Source organism: Phascolarctos cinereus, unplaced genomic scaffold (genome assembly GCF_003287225.1).
Source record: "Phascolarctos cinereus isolate Bilbo 61053 unplaced genomic scaffold, phaCin_HiC Scaffold_726;HRSCAF=1367, whole genome shotgun sequence".
In the NCBI taxonomy this organism is placed as follows: domain Eukaryota; kingdom Metazoa; phylum Chordata; class Mammalia; order Diprotodontia; family Phascolarctidae; genus Phascolarctos; species Phascolarctos cinereus.
Window position 1 is genome coordinate 248,591,339 of NW_027556098.1, and position 17,271 is coordinate 248,608,609.

The window sequence follows — 17,271 nt, forward strand, 5'->3', positions numbered from 1 at the left end:
ATATCCCCAGAATCTAGCAGAGCACCTTGTATATAACTAGATGCTTGATGAATTTATGAATAAATATAAACGCAAAAATAAAGTTTAGAAATGAATGTCCACAAAAAAAAAAAGAAATGAATGTACAAAAGTTACCATCGGTGCCACACAACAGGAAGCTAGAGTCAGCAAACACCATGTGATCCAATCAGACCCTGAGATACACCTTCCACTAAGCCTCATTTTCCTCAACTAAAAAATGGAGCTAATACTTATACAACCTACCTGACTGGGTTGTTGTAAGCAAATTGTTTTATAAAACATAAAGGACTATGTAAATGGGAAATCACAGTAGTATTAGAAGAGTTACATATCAGAAAAAGATTAAAAATGAAAAATTCTGAAAAAAGTAGGCGACATCACCTATTTATAATGTCAACACATTTCACATCTTTATAGATTAAACTCCTTAGGCCAAAGAGTAATACACTAAACATGGGTCATCACTGTCGTAGCACCTTGGCATTTAATAGGCTCAAGTAACTAAACTGTGCAGAAATGGGAAGAAAAATAAACCCATACATTATTAGGCAGTGTTTATAGATCTAGAGGTGGAAAGGACTTTAAAAAGTTCCCTAATTATAGGGTCTAGGGCTGGATGGGGCCTTAGAGGTCCTTACAGGCCGCCTAATCTAATCTTACCATTTGAGAAAGACACTGGGGCCCAGGGAAGTTAAGTGATTAGCCCCAAATCATACAGGTGGTAGCAGAAGTAGCATTTGAATCTGGGTCTTCTGACTCCACAGTCAGTGCCCTTCGTATTCCACCAAGCAGCCTTCCATTTTACAATCTAACCTTCCAAATTTATAGACGAAGAAATTGGGACCCTGAAAGGTTAAGCAACCTTCCTAACATCACTAGGCAGCAAGTGGCAGAGCTGGGATTTGAACTCGGGTCCTCTGACTTTCAATCCAAGGTTCTTTCCACTGTACTATGTTGCCCCACCCCCACTGCTCCCCTTCCCAGCACTAAGTAACCAGAACTAGAAGCAGAAGAATTGCTTGCTTGGAGTGTGCCAGAATTACACTTGCATGAGGATTAAAAAAAAAAATCAACATTTCAGCTTGCAAAAACAACTGGCCACTACAAAAGTTTATTTTAAAATTTACTTTCTTTTCAGCTTCAAATGGCCTGTGATTTCATCAGTGTGGGTCCTGCCTCCAAAAACACAGGCAGCAACTACTCTATAATTGAGGAGGTGGCCTTTATGAAATACCATGACAGGGAGAATTCACCACCTGTACCCAGCCTCTCCATCCCTAGCTAGGTGCATCTTCTGATGACAGACACATAATCCAGTCCCTCATCAGTTTTACACCTCAGGGCCTTTCCTGCTTTGTTGGAATTTGCACTCTGCAAAGGTCACCTCCATCCATGATGAGCAATATGTTTTGATAACTAGTGCAAGTAGAGATGACTGAAAATACCAAAGCATGATGTACTCTCTTTAAACGTTCATACACAAAGAGGCCAAACTCCTTCTGCCACAACCTCCCTCAAGACCATTCATTCCAGGCCCTTCAGGCAATATCTATCAGGGAGAAAAAGATGATGCCTGGAATTTCATTACCATTCCTCACCTCTGCCAGATACGTCACCATATTCAGGGTAATATCAGCAAATGCTTCATGAAGGTATCGGCATACAACATTGACCCATGTTGCACAGTCTCTTGTGTAGCTGTGGGTTTTATAAAGAGTCATGACATGTGCGAGATTTGAAAGCTTGGGGTTCTTTTCTTCCAGGCAAACCTAAAAAATGAAAATTAAATGTCCCAGTGAAAAAGAAAGAAAATGAATTTAAAACTCAAATGTTATTTAGCGATCTAGAAAATAGACTTTCAGGATACAGAATTGATTTTTTAAAAAAGAAACTTATATAATATTTCCCCAATTTTCCCCATATCTAGAGCTCATTTAAAAATTTATCACATATCAGATTATCATAAACATTTGCCACTTAGAAAAGTATATGGCTAATGGTATGGTTCATGCTTTCAAATGGAAAAAAAATTACTTATAGCCTCATTTCTTTAAGAGTTTGTCTACTTTTGTCACGGCCTGGGTTCCTAAGCCCAAGCTGATTTACATGTTGGTAATAATATAATACTATACCTGAGCAATCCTCTCTGCTATATCCTTACAGAATTGATTGGGATTGTCAAAATGTTGAATCAACTGAGGCAGGAGACAAAGAACATTCAATGGAAATCCTGGAATGGGAAAAAGGACACAATAAGTATATCTGAGGGAAAGAAAAATGTATTTTTACTCATAAGCAGACTAAGGTTGGCAGTTATATTAAAGAATGTATATCCACTCAGGTAAAGCAAATGTAGTCTGTTTTGAGGTAACTTTATTTTGGCAAAATACAGAAGTCAGGAAAAGACTGTGATCACAATAGTGTAAAAAAAACCTTTACAAAATCAATATTTACAACTGATTTTAAATTTTAAAGTAAAGACTCATACTGAGGATTACCTAGCTGATGAAATTATTAAAAATATTAATAATGTATTGAAGTATGTCTTTAAAACAGTGTAAGGGGAAAAAGTTTTGTTTTTAAAAATGGCATAAGAATTAAGAGACTTGTTTTTTTTTTTTTTAGTGAGGCAATCAGGGTTAAGTGACTTGCCCAAGGTCACACAGCTAGTACGGGTCAAGTGTTTGGTCTGAGGCCAGATTTGAACTCAGGTCCTCCTGACCTCAGGGCCCATGCTGTATCCACTGCACCACCTAGCTGCCCCAGAGAATTAAGAGACTTGTTAAGTTTGGGTCTAATCATTATTACCAGAAGGCTCTTTAAATAATAACAGTTGGCATGTAGGCTGTTCACCAAAAATGCTATGCTTTATATTAACAGAAAGAATAGTAGGCTATATTTAAGAGCATTAAAAAATGGGGTTTGTTTATTTGGCTTAATGAAAAGTAGTAACAACCTGGGAAAACAGTCAGAATAAAAAGACAAAGCAAAATGAGAGGTCTGGATGTTAACCTATAAAATCTCGATGAGAAGGAACAATCATGATCTATGAGTCTTGAAGGATAAAGAACTTAACCTTTACTTTTCTCCCATGATAAGACTAATTTTAGAAGAACATTTAACTGCTGCCCTGGAAATAGAAATACTTTCTAATATAAATAATCAAATGAATGAATTGTAGAGAATTAGGAGAGGAAAAAATAAATCTACACATTACCACAGAATATTTTGAGAGGCAGCAAAGTATGGTGATTAGAGTTCACTTAGAGTCAGGGAGGTCTGGGTTCCAGACCTACCTTTAACACATACTGGTTGTATGATGCTAGAAATGTCATTTATGCTTTAAGTGTGTGGGGCAACGTCCTAAGACTGTAAGGTGAGTTCTATAAAAACCAGCAATGTCCAGAGCCTTAAGAACTATGATCAGGCCAATGACCAGCCATGACTCCAGAGAACTGATGACAAAGCATGCCTTCTGAGAGAGAAGTGATGGACTAAGGGGGTGCATAATGGACATGGCCAATGACAGTTTTTTTCCCTTGACTATACATATTTGTTATAAGGGTTTTCTTTTTCTTTTTTCAATGGGAGGCACAGGAGGGAAAGAAAATTGATTTTCTTTTCTGAAAAAAAAAAAGAATTAATTAAAAGACTAACTTGAAGAACAGTTGTTTATAAGCATTGTTAGGAATTTCCTTCGTTGGGAGTTTTCAATATCAATGAAATTGGGTACAGGACCATTTCTCTCTGCCCCCAACTGAACAGAATTGTTTTTAAAAAGCCTCAATCTATATTCTCTTGTATATTTGTAACAAATTTGAGCACAATGGCAAACAAAACACATAAGAGGGAAAGATTCATGGGATTTACCAATAGCCTGAGATGAGTCGACCATAGATACTCGTGACACTGGTGTTAGCAAACTGAAAAGATGCAGGGTGAGGTCTGTGGTGGTGAGGGAAGTGAATCCTTTGAGCAACAGCTGTTGCAGCCCTGAGAAATCTGCCCACTTGAGCTGTCCTTGTAATTTTTCAAGTTTCTCTCGGTTTTCAGCTTTATCGAGGGGCAAATGAGTCAGTAACTTATTGAGTAATCTTAAGGCCATTAGGTATTCAAACTCAAAATCAGATTCCATTAAGGCCACAGTGACCCAGAAAATGGTGGCCAAGAGGTTGGTTGGATTGTTGATGTGGGATGGATCGGTGAGGCTGTCTTTCAAAGAAGATGAGCTCCTGGTCTTAGAGGAGAGCCCCTGTTGGGTACAAGCCTGGATCCGGTCCAGAGTTGCACTTCGAGGTGGGTCTGAAGTTCGGTCTACAACACCAAACTTCTTGGGGACCGAGAAACTCCTCTGATGTCGGCTTCGTTCTGCAGTGGCTGTGCCAGGGTTCACATTCAGTTGACCTGTGCTCTTTCGGTTTGCTGTCAGCTTAGTGCTTGAGCTTAGATCAGGGGATGATGAGCTGTGGATGGGAATAAGTAAGTTTATTAGAATATGCCAGTGAGCTTCTGTGAAAATCCCACCCTTCTCAATAAAGTCAAATGCATCTCAGGGGATGTTAAGGGAGGGAGCATGCCCACTCTTTTGGAAACATCAACTTTTGTAAATTCCTCTTTCTTGACTCATCTATGCAAAGCTATGAAAATGAGCACTGATCTCATTGCTGAGGATATAAAAGAAATGTAGGAAAGTCTGAGAATCAGGCATGGGATTAAAAAAAAATCAGTTGCTTCTGATAGTGATTCAAATGAGTTTTTATAGTTTTTTCCTGAACTTATTTTTATACTGTCAGAGCAAACATTTCTCAAATGTTGAAAAAAAAGCCTACAGAATTCTGATTTCCAAATGTCATGAAACTGTCTCTCACCGAGATAATACAGTCAAGAGATCACTGTTCTTCAAGCAGTCTGACAAATTATCCACAGTAGCTTCCAAGGTAAGGAGTGCTTCCATTACGTAACCCTGCCAAACAACAGAAACCAACCATTTCAATATAAAAGTGGATTTGCTATTCTTTAAAAACAACCCCAAAGAGGTATCTTGGTGAAATGGACAGAGCACTGGACCTGAAGTAAGGAAGACCTGGATTTGAATCCCATCTCAGGCAAATACTAGCTTTGTGACCCTGGACAAGTTACTTAACTTGTTGTTTGTCTTAGTTTCCTCGTAAATGAAATAATGCACTCAATGACCTCTCATATCCTTTGCAGGTCTAAGTCAATGAGTCTATGATGTATTTGTGCTTCCTGTGACAGTTAACACTTAAAGAGAAATTACGTAAGATCACCTATCATAACTCTAGAGCTGAAATGGACCTTAGAGGACATCTAGTCTAAGTCCTTCATTATACAGATAAGGAAACTGAGGCCTAGAGAGGTTAAAGAATTTCTCCAAGGATATACATGTAGAAAATGGCAGAGTTGGAACTGAAACACAGGTCGTCCCCTGTCTCCCAGTCCATCAGTCTTTCCACTACACCATATACCCTTCAAATTACTCAGGGCTAGTTATTCCCAAATAATACTAGATTAATACTATGGTAGAACACTGTTGCTGGCTTGGTTTATTACTACAAAAGGGATAAGAAGGAAGAATTTATCCCACTTACTAATGTTTAGCGTAGAGAAAGCAGCATTGGGGAGTATAAGAACACACTACCTATCTGAAAATGTTTGCATGAACATCATATGCAAGAAGAATTAAGATAGAATCTATATAGCTCCAAAGGGCAGAAACAGTACCAAAAGGCAGAAATGATCAGAAATTGGAATTTAGCCCAACATAAAATAAAATTTCCTAATCAATTAAAGCTAGCTGAAGACAGAATGGTCTATACTGCAAGACAGCGAGTTTCTGTTAGACTGCAAGCTCCTGGAAGGCAGGGACTATCATCTGCCTTTCTCTGTATCAGCACTTAGCACAGTGCTTGGTATACAGTAGGTGATTAATAAATGCCAACTGACTGTTATTAAGAGTGGTTTAAATAGAAGCTTGTTATCCCTTGTTGAAGGCGCTGTAGAGGGAATTCAGTTACTGGACAGGCATTGCACTCAGTGAGCTCTCAGGTGTCCTCCAGCTTGAAGACTCTGATTCCTGAGGCATAATCAGTACACTCAGACAAAGAAAAAAGCTTTGGGAGTTGGTGGATGGATGTCAGATCTACAATAGGCTTGTCAAGATCAACCAATTGGTAACAATGGAATAGCATGCTATATAGCTTAGTGTTATATAAATGTGAGCTACTATCATCACTATTACAGACCCTAATAAGGTAATCTGATTGCCACAGCTTTCAATCATACTCCCAAGTCCTTTGGCATTTGAAATGCTGCCTTCAGGTCATAGGGAATGGGGCTAGTTATAAGCTAGAGCAAAGGTTCTTAACCATTTTGTTTTGTCTTGGACCCTTCTGGCAGTCTGGTGAAGACTATGGACCCCTTCTCAAACTGTTTTGAAATGCATAAAATAAAATACATAGGATTATAAAGAAAATCAATTATATTGAAATACAGTTAGCAAAACATAAAAAAATGCCAAGTTAACAGACCCCAGGTTAAGAAGGGCTAGAAGGAGGAGGCTGCTCAGCAGCCCATTTCCCAAGTCCTTTGGGATTCGCTGAGATAGTGACATGGACAAAGCCACTGAGAATGAAATGTTGCTCAGTGAGTTTCCCGGATGTTATCCCTCTTCTCCCTCCCTCTTTTAAGCAAACTTTAACCACCATATGGCTTTAGGCGAGGAAAAAAGTAGCTCCTTGCTCCCAAATCATTGTTTGAGGGAATCCTAGGTTAGTAGCAGAAAAAAACAGTAATGCAATGAATTTTGACTGCCAACATAAAAACAAACAGGTGTTGTACGTTCATCATCTACTCAGAAAGTTAAATAGTGAAGCAACCAGCATAGCTAGAATTACTCTATAAAAGTTAGTCATTACTAGCATTGTTGACGGGATGTATGACTAAGGGAGAAAGAGAAGACAGACTATATCAGTTTTATTTTTTTTTCAAATTGGACACCAGTGGATAAGCTCAAAACCCTTTGCGTTCATACCTGAATCTCATCTCCATGTTCTCCAATAACTTCCACCAGTCGAGACAGGAGGTCAGATAGGGCATGGGCTGACAAAGGTTGCTTTAGGGCCCGGAAGATCTGGAAAGAGCGACCTGCATAATGCCTAGAAGAGCTGGCCAGGGCTGTTTGTAATGCAACTTCACTCAGGTGCTGCTCCAGATGGAAACCTGAGAGAGAGAGAGAGAGGAGAGAGAGAGAGAGAGAGAGAGAGAGAGAGAGAGGGAGAGAGAGAGAGAGAGGGGAGGGGGAGGGGAGGGAGGGGAGGGGAGGGGAGGGAGGGGAGGGGGAGGGGAGGGGAGGGGAGGGAGGGAGGGGAGGGGAGGGGGGGGGGAGGGGGAGGGGGGGAGGGAGGGGGAGGGAGAGGGGAGGGGGGGAGGGAGAGGGGGGGAGGGGAGGGAGAGGGGAGGGGAGGGAGGGGAGAGGGAGAGGGAGAGGAGAGGGAGGAGAGGGAGAGAGAGAGAGAGAGAGAGAGAGAGAGAGAGAGAGAGAGAGAGAGAGAGAGAGAGAGAGAGAGAGAGAGAGAGAGAGAGAGAGATCAAAGAATCACAAAATCTCTGAGCCATCTAATGCAAAACTTTATGGACTGAGAATCCCCTTTAGTACATCCCCAACAAGCTGTCACCCAAACTATAGTTGGGAGATCAGCAATGAGGGGGAAATGTATGACACCACCTACCCAATCTCTGTACCCCGCGCCCCACCCCAACATGGCTTCCCATTCCTTTTGGGATAATAAAGTACAAACACAGCCCTGACTGAAAAAAATCTCACATTTTTCAAGAACTCATTTGGTCTTTTATAATGGGCTAACCTGACCAAATCTACCATTACCCCTTCTGAATGAAAGAATTAAAATAACAACAACAACAACAACAACAAAAACCTATACTTCCATATTTAACTTCAGGAGAACAATGATGATCCTTGGAATTTTCCCCAAATTGATCTTCTACTCCACTTTTCACATTCGACATTTTGAGTTCTATTTGGTCTTCCTCATTCACATAAGTTGTTTGTAAATTTTCAGTCCTCTTGTGCATGGAATGTAAGGACATCCACGTTTTAAATTCATGCCTCTTTTAAACTATGGAGGCTTCAATCCCAATCAAAAGACCTGTGACCACGTCTAGACACAGCAATGCCCTCGTCTCCTCAAGATGGAGGCTACAAACGGGTATCTACAAAATGTTTATAAGCTTGCAATGCAAACTTGATCCTGCAACTTGATATCTGTTCTACTTACGTTTTTTAAATCAAAGTAAGACAAAATCACAGCCCCTCTATCCTCAGCTGACCACTTTATTGGATGGTAATTAAAGGATATCATCATGAAACTCTGGCGATCATTTAAAAGGCCTATGGCTGAAGGCAATGAAACCACTGGACTATATATACATACAAGGAAACCAGTCCCAGTGGCCATTAGTGACAATCTGGACTGCTACAGAATCCATTTGGCTGTATCCCAACTAACTAGATAAAAAGAATAAGCTGCAACAACTTGAGGTCACTAAGTTCTCCTCTTTTTAGTCTCTGTTTGGGCTGTTGGGCCCACCAAGTCTTATAGTAAAGTTTCTGTATGAAGCACCAAATGTGTCAGGAAATGGGCTTAGTACTTTTCCCAGCAGAAAACACAGTGGTAAAGTTCCTACTTACTAGAAAAACAAAGCCTAATAATATATATAGAAGAAATTACTTTGTATCTTTGCTTACTTTCTTCTAAACTTCTGTTTTAAAATGTTTTATAAGCTACTGCTCTAGTAAGCTTGGATTGTAACCAAAAGGTTGAACTGGAAGCAGGTAAGTGAGGTATATAACATCAGCTACAGTTACTGATAAAGGAACAGGATAAATGATATTGACTGTGCAAATCTTATTGTTTTACAATTCTGTAGTAACAATCTCTAACTTCATAAGACCTAGAAAGTAGAGATGGGAAGGAAATTGGTTAATGACTGAAGGAAAAAGAGGAGAGTTTACATAGCATGCTCAGGGCACTGAGAACTTCTCTCTACCTTGCCAGGAGACAAGGGAGGAAAATGAGCTGGTGAATACACAAGGATCTTCTAGCAAATAAGGTCCCATCCTATTCACTAACCTCAGTAGAATAAACAAACTAGATCTGCTACGATGACATTCAAAGTTGATGCCTGGAAGGATTTTTGATAATAACAATGATAATATTAATAGCTAATATTTACATAGCACTTACTATATGCCAGTCACTTTACAATTATTATCTCCTTTCATCCTCACAACAACTCTGAGAGGTAGGTGTTATTATTAGTCCCATTTTACAGATGAAAAAAGAAACTGAGTCAAACAGAGGTTAGGTGACCTGCCCAGGGTCACACAGCTACTTAACGTCTAAGAGTAGATGTAAACTCAGGTCTTCCTATCTCCAGGACCTTTAGCTGCCCAAGATGATTAAAGGTCTGGTGATATAGATGACTCCTTGATGGGTCAAACTCCAATAATAATTAAATGTGATATAGTTTTTCTCAAATGTATGGACAAAGTCAGATTTGGATTAAACAGTAACTGATTAACAGTTGAAAATTAGTGGGAATGGCACCAAATTACATCTAAATGTTTGTATTTATTTAAATCTTGCTGCAAATGGTATATTATGCTAATATGAGACAATGCTTCTACTTAGTAGTTTTAATAAAGAATTCTATTTTTATTTTGAAAATGGAACATAAAAGCATCTTTCTTCACTGACAATGCTTATGGGAAGACTGACAGTTCATATGATGGGGCTATAAGTCAGGTGCCATTGTTCAGCTGGGGCAGGTACCCCCAGATTACCTTATAGCAAAAACTGGGGGAATCAATAGCTTCTAGGGTGAAGACTTGTAAGCCCCAATTTACAAAGTGATGGCAACTAATTAGCAAAACATTAAGAAAAATCTTTGTAGAAGCATTTTGTTTTTGGATATAATGTTTCTGCTTTGTGCAGTCATAATATTGAGAACTGGAAAGAAGAGAAATTAAATGACTTGCCCAAGGTGTTTATATTATAAGCATAGTGACCAGATGAGTTCTTCCCTCTATATTTCTCTAGCATGGAACTAGCTGGCCTCCAGTTGTAGAGTTGGCCATATCCTATGCCCTGGAATTGGTTCAGTCTCTGGGCAAGGAAGTCATGAGACCTAGCGATCCAGTTATGTCACATTACTTTCATTTATTCTATGATCCAACCAAACAGGATTGCTCAACTCCCTTCAAACATGTCCCTACTCTTCCTTCATTCACTCTGTTCCCTAGACCTAGTATACACTCTCATCTCTAATGATAACTTCTTACCTTCTTAGCTCATCCTTATTAATTCACAAAGGCATAGTTCTTGCCTATTAGGAGTTTGCTGCCAGTGCCAAGGCTTCATGGCCAGGTAGCTATGTAGACCAAGAGTTACTAGGATCTGAAGACTACAGAGAACTAGCTTAACTGTCAGCTTCTCCATGAAGCCTTTCCTGATTACATCAGCAGGAAGTGGTTTTTCCCTTTTTCAGACCACAGCACTTCATGCTTCTCTTATGCCATGATTATACTTGCATTTGTGTGCATGACCTCTTCTCCCTCCGCCATTAAGCTACAAGCTGTTTGAGGTTAGGTGTTTCCCTCAGGGACCTGTAATTTTATTGTTATGTTTAAGAACCTCTTTCATCTTTTTAATTCCTTTGTTGTTGTTCAGTCGGTATCCAACTGTTCATGATCCTATTTGGGTTTTTTTGTTTTTTTGAAGAGATACTGGAGTGGTTTGCTTTTCCTTCTTGAGCTCATTTTACAGATGAGGAAACTGAGGCAAACATGGGCAAGTGATTTGCCCAGTGTCACACAGCTAGTAAACATCTCAGGCTGGATTTGAACTCAGGTATTCCTGACTCTAGGCCTGGCACTCTATCCACTATGCCACCTCACTGCTCCTTTACACCTTAATAAATCATCATGTCCATAGTACTTTAAAGATTTCAAAGAGTTTTGCATATGATATCACATTTGATCACAGCCCGATGAGTAAGAACTACAAATATTATTTTTATCCCCAGTTTATAGATGAGAAAATTGAGGCTCAATATGGTTGGATGTCTTGCTGGTTATCAAAGAGTTAATGAGTACTAAGCAAGAGGTTTAAATGCCACTCTCCTATGTCTCCAAGTCCAGCCTTTTCACAATATGCCAAACTATTTGGTCTATATAGCTAATTGTCTGTGGAGTCTTGGCACTGGTAGTAAGCTCCCCATAGACAAGAACTATGCCTTTCTTAATTAATTTTTGTTCACAGTACTATATTTTGTGCAAATAGACACTTAGGAATTACTATTTAATAAGAGAAAAGATGAAAGGCATCTCTCTTTGCAGCTCTCCATTTCTTGGTTCATCTGCATGGACCTTGGAAGAGTTACTCCATTTAAGGATGAGAAAATGCTAATGGACCTTAATCAAATAAGGACTGAAAGTACATTGTAGAAATTGTATTAATATAATGATTCAAGAACTCCATGGAATAGGTTTGTGAAAACAGGATGTTATAATTAACTATATAATTGTGACTTTATTTCTCAAAGTGTATATTACATATTAATTTATAAAAAGTGATGGGCCTTTTAACAATTTCCTCACAATTAATGTACCCTAAGTCTATGCATCTGGGTTGAAAAAAAATTCCCTTAATGCCAACAATCACTGGAGTATTATTTACTGCATAAATTTCACGTCACTCGTTTAATGTAAACTGGAAACAGGAGACAAATTTATTCTGGAGTACTTTATGATTTAATACCTCCTCTTGAATCCATGCATTCAAACTGGGATAAATGGAAATCAAGATCTATTGTTGTTCATTTGTTTCAGTTGTGTTCAACTCTTCATGACCCCATTTGGGGTTTTCTTGGCAAAGACACTGGAGTGATTTGCTATTTCCTTCTTCAGCTCATTCTACAGATGAGGAAACTGAGGCAAACAAGGTTAAAGTGACCTGCCCAGGGTCACACAGCTAGTACTTTCTGAGGCCAGATTTGAATTCAGGAAGAGGAGTCTTCCTGACTCTAGGCCCAGCACGCCATCCAGGGACCATTGGTCAAATGACAACAATGTCTTGGGTGTTATACAGATCTAATTTTCAAAGGCATATTAAAAGTTCCTATTTGCAAGTAGTGCAAATTGGTATGCTATGTCCACCTAATTTAATGGACATTGTCTCTGTCCTTTAGGACACTTGCAATCTAAAACAATTAACAAAAACAGAGACTGAAAATGTTAAACAAATGATGGTAGGATTCAAATATATAAGTAAGGAAAGAACTTATAATATGGGCAAAAAAAGTACAGTGTACAGATTCTGTTTGCAGTGTGTGTGTGTGTGTGTGTGTGTTGAATGGGTACCATGCTTCCAATTTACTGGAGAAAGGTTCCCAGAGGAGATTTCATGAAGGATGAGAGGAAAAGAATTGGTTAGCTGGGATAAACTGGTTGTTCTAGGCATATGCTAAGGCATGGAAGACTACTTAGATGCAGGTATAGGATGATCAGGCAAAAGAAGCACTTAGCAAGGACAGCAAGACAGTAGGCAATACACTAGGGCAGCTGGGAGTGTCCTGGTCAAGGCTGTGGTCTCTCTAAGAGCTGGAAGCCATTGCCTTATTTCCTTTTTTGTTACAACCCCCCAGATCACGGTTGAGTTAATTAGTGGTTCATATGCAAATCATAAATTCCTTTCCTTTAGGCTATGTTTAATTCTCAGATGACTGTTAAGCAGAGGACAATGTCTCCATTTAATCAAGTGCCAAGTTAAACCTTTTCTGTCTCTCTGTGGAGGAAAGATGTAGCTCCTACACAGAAAGCTGACCATTTTGTTCGATGCCAAGTGAACTTCACTGTGCTCTGGGGTTTTCAGAAGTAATTTAAGGTAGAATCTAAAAACAAGACATGGGAAACCCTATTCCAGGAATACCTCCCCTACCCCAGTTTACCACTGTTTCTTTTCTAAGGAATTCCTCCGACAAGTAATTATCATGTTATGATAATGGGCAGAAGTGTGGCTTAGATATTTCAACCTTGGGAATGTTCTCATACCAGGAACAGCACGGATTTTTAACATGTCAGCTGAGCCATCAAGTTAGCAAAGGACCAATAAAATAAATTTAGCAGGTTAGAAATAAAACTGACTCAACAGAATAATCAATGTATTCCTTAGACCACTGATTCAATTTGTCAGTTAACAAACCTTTACTAAGTGCCTGCTTGTGCAGAGCTCTGTCCTGGGGAAGGGGAGACATAAAGATCAGATGAGATACAGTCCCTGCTCTTACGGAGCCTACTGTATAGCAGCGGGATAACACATAAACCCAGATTGAAAAATATAGAGTGTTACAGGTCACATGCACTAGAAATCTCCAAAACAAAGTGCTTTGTGAAGTCTGAAGAGGACGGCCCTAATTGGCAGGGGAGAGCAGGAAAGCCTTCCTGGAGAAAGTGATATTTGAGTGTAGTTGTGAAGGATGGGTGGGAATTCCTTTTATTGAAGGCAGAGGAATAATCAATCAGTTAATCAACAAACATTTATTAGGTGCCTACTATGTGCCAGGCACTGTGCTGGGTGTCAGGGATGAAAAGTTGTAAACATGGTCTCCAGGTTGAGTAGGTAGTCCACTGAAGCCAGAATGAAATTAATGGACTTGGAGAACTAGGAGAAAAAATCAGGAGTCAGCAGTCATGATGAGGAAGACGAGAAAATTCAGTGAGAGTGCGAATATAAAAAAGTGGAAAGATAGGACACTGTCAAAAAGTGGAATTTCAAAGTTTAATATCTTGGAGATGGTATAATTATGGGTGATGCTGAAGTCTAAGCAATGGCCACATCAGTTGGGTGGCTGAATTTAGTGGAAACGGAAACAAAAAGATCAAATGATAATAGGAAAAATACTTTAAGTAGGGTAACGCAAATATAGATGATATCAAGCAGTGTTAAATTATAAAAAGTGGTCAGTTTCTGAGAGTTTTTATAACCTCAGGTAGGATAGAACTATTACTCTCAGTTTTCCAAAAAATAAACTCCAGTCAGAGATTTGGCAAATGTGAAAACCACCCCTAATGTGCTCTGTTTTAAGAGTGTCAAGTGTAGAATAACATGTCAGATCAAAGAAGAACAGTTGGTCCCATTGTGGAAAAGCTGAAGGTACACTTCCAAGTAACAAGATAAGGTACCTGACTTAGAATCCTTAAACACAGACACAACATGACGGAGAAAATTAGTGAGCTGCTCTGCACTCTTGGAATTCTGATTCTTGGGTGTAATATCTTCATGGCACCAAAGTGGACCAAAAGCCCTTAAAAGACATAAATATAAGACAAATAATTATGACTTTGCATTAGAAAAACAATATATTGTGATATATTTCTTCTCCTCCTCTAATAGCAGCTTTGCTAAATGTTTAAAAATTCATTTTATTGTGAGTGAGGTCTCCCTCTAATAATATGTTCAATAAAGATTTCTGAAGTTTCATAAATAGTGCAGCCCAGAAATTAAGGACCTCATGTTCTTCTTCTATTTTAAGTAAAAAATACAGGTAGACTTCAGTTTGAAAATTCCAGTCACCAAGAAACATCTGCAACCAGAACCTTGGTGCTGCTGTCTTACAGGACTGACCTCCCCCTAAGTGCATGGTTGTTGCCACATTCAAACAGGAGCCAATTAGTGCTAAGCTGAGAGCTGAGCCTTAGACTTAACCTAACTATAGGGATGTAAAGAGTAGACTCATAGCTCATAGTCAGAATAAGGTGGGGACTGCAGAGTCATTTTACCAATGACAAATTTATAGAGGCAAAGCTTAAGTGGGAAGGGACCTTTGAAGTCATCAAGTCCAGCTTCTGGACCATCATGGAGAGAAAGTTACTGGAGAAAACACTTTTCTTGTTTTCTTTCTCTAAGAAAAGTTCAGATTTTTTGTTATTGTCCTTGTATATGAGTGACACAAAGACTAAGGCATAGTTTGGACTAGCACTCAGGTATCCTTACTCAGGTATTTTCATTGCTCTCGATAAAAAAATGGCAGATTTCTAATGTAAAGGAAGCTATGTTCCTATAATGCTATTATTCACAGGATAAACTATATGCAGAAATTGTTTGGCTATTTTTCTAGTGATTTTGTCATTATCAAACTCTCCCCCCAGAGAATCCTTCCTTTTACAGGGGCAAGAATGAAAGGTGTTTCCTTCCCAAGAAAAACGCCTGGTCCCTTAATATGGATAAACTAAACGGTCATAGGATCAAACAATCCTGTTACTTATGTGTAGGCTCATGGTCCTTTGATCTTTAATAAGCACTGATTAAGTGCCTACTCTATGCCAGCCACAGTGCTTGATAAAGGGGACACAAAGTCAAGACCAAACAGAGCCTGCCCTCAAAGAACTTACATTCTATTGTGATGAATGATGTGAAAGCATAAAAACAAAGGCAAAATATAAACAAAGTAAATACAAGATAGTTTGAACCAGCCCCACCCAATGTTAAGAAAGGACCCCACTAATTTCCTTCACAAGCTTTCTCCAAACAAAAAGAGTAGGTCTTACCGTCACTCCTCCCCTTACTTTATAAACTCCGTGTTACTTCCATGGTCAAAAACGAAGTCCTCTGTTTGGCATTTAAAGCTCTTTACCACCAGGCCCCCTCTCTACCTTTGCAGTTTTCTCATACTTCATGATCTACTCTACTGAACCACTTGCTATTCCTATAACACACCCCTCAGCTCCTTTCTCCATATCTTTGCACTGTCCTCCATGCCTGGAAGGCTCTGCCTCCTTGTCTCCTCTTCTTACTTTGCCTGGCTTCCTTCAAGACTAAGCTTCTATAGGTCCTTCCACAACCCTCTACCTGTTAACTGCCTTCCCTCTGAGGTTATCTTCCACCCTCTCTTTCTATAACTTGTATATATCCAGCTATTTACGTGGTGTTTCCCCCATTAAAATGTGAGCCCCTTGAGGGGAAAGGCTATTTTTCCTTTTCTCTGTAGCTCCATCCCTCAGCACAGTGCCTGGATCATAGCAAGCATTTAATAAATAACTGCCGATGAACTCAGTGACTGACAAAAATATAATGAGGCATCTGTGAGGTACAGAGAAGGCTTTGGATATTTAATAATAGAAAAGGAATTTTCTCTGGCGTGTTAACAGGCAGAGTACTAGAGAAAAGATTTACTCACCTAAGACTTTAATGAGCTGCTGCTCATTAGAGATAAGAAGGCATTGTGGGAATGCCCCACGCTGCCAGTAACACTCTGGATTTACCAGACAAATCAATTAAGTATAAGCATCAAGAGACCTGAAAAATAGGATAACCTACAACTTTTTATTTGATTTATTAAGTATTGGTTTCTTGTACTACCTTCCCAATTTGTTTCTGCCTGCTGTTTGTGTACTCTTCCAACTGATGAACAGAGGGAAGTTTTTCAATCAGTCAATCAACATTTATTAAGTGACTACTATGGGACAGGCATTGTACTAAGCTCTGGGGACATCAGGAAAGGTAAAAGACAATTCTAGGAGTTTACAATTTAATGGGTTTTCTCAGTAATTCTCCTTGGTAGATACAGCTAATGCATAGTTTTAGGTATAAAAGTATTAAGTCAGAGAGCACCTAGCCTCTGCCACACTTAATCCTGGTTAAAGTCAGGACTGTTACAGGACATCATAGATTCCTGCCAACCAGTTGTCACATCATGGTTCCCAAAAAACCAAACCAAACCAAAAAAAATCAAGCTCTTTCCATTCATGGTAATTTTAGCAGATTCTTGGAAAACAGTAGAATTTGGTGGAACTTGGTGTTCATTTTTCCCCGCGTGTGTGTGTGTGTGTGTGTGTGTGTGTGTGTGTGTGTGTGTGTGTGTGTGTGTGTTTTAAGTTCTGGTACTTTTCCAAACGACAGCTCTAAGATGGCAGACCACTCATTACCTGGTAGTCAGGAACTCGATGAGCTTATTTGCCTTCTCATCAGTTTCATTGGCTGTGTCAATGTCTTCTATCTCCTGGGTGATCTGTGGGAGATTCCCACTGCTGCCTCCTAAACTGATGCTGGAGGAGGCAGAGCTGGAGCTTAAGCCAGAGTCTGGCACGGGGGAGGACTGGTGCTCTCTGAGGAAGTCAAAGCCACCTGGTGGGAAGGAAGAGAAGGTCAGAAT

The 17,271-nt window shown here is 39.4% G+C and overlaps 1 protein-coding gene across 1 annotated transcript in view; it reads right to left on the bottom strand.

Moving 5' to 3' along the window:
* Positions 1-17,271, bottom strand: part of FRY (FRY microtubule binding protein) — a 433,805-nt gene that overhangs the window by 55,239 nt on the left and 361,295 nt on the right. Inside the window, 7 exon segments of the mRNA XM_078147059.1 lie at positions 1,620-1,790; positions 2,154-2,251; positions 3,892-4,484; positions 4,890-4,984; positions 7,073-7,260; positions 14,303-14,424; positions 17,045-17,243. Of these exon segments, the coding sequence (XP_078003185.1) occupies positions 1,620-1,790; positions 2,154-2,251; positions 3,892-4,484; positions 4,890-4,984; positions 7,073-7,260; positions 14,303-14,424; positions 17,045-17,243 (1,466 nt within the window).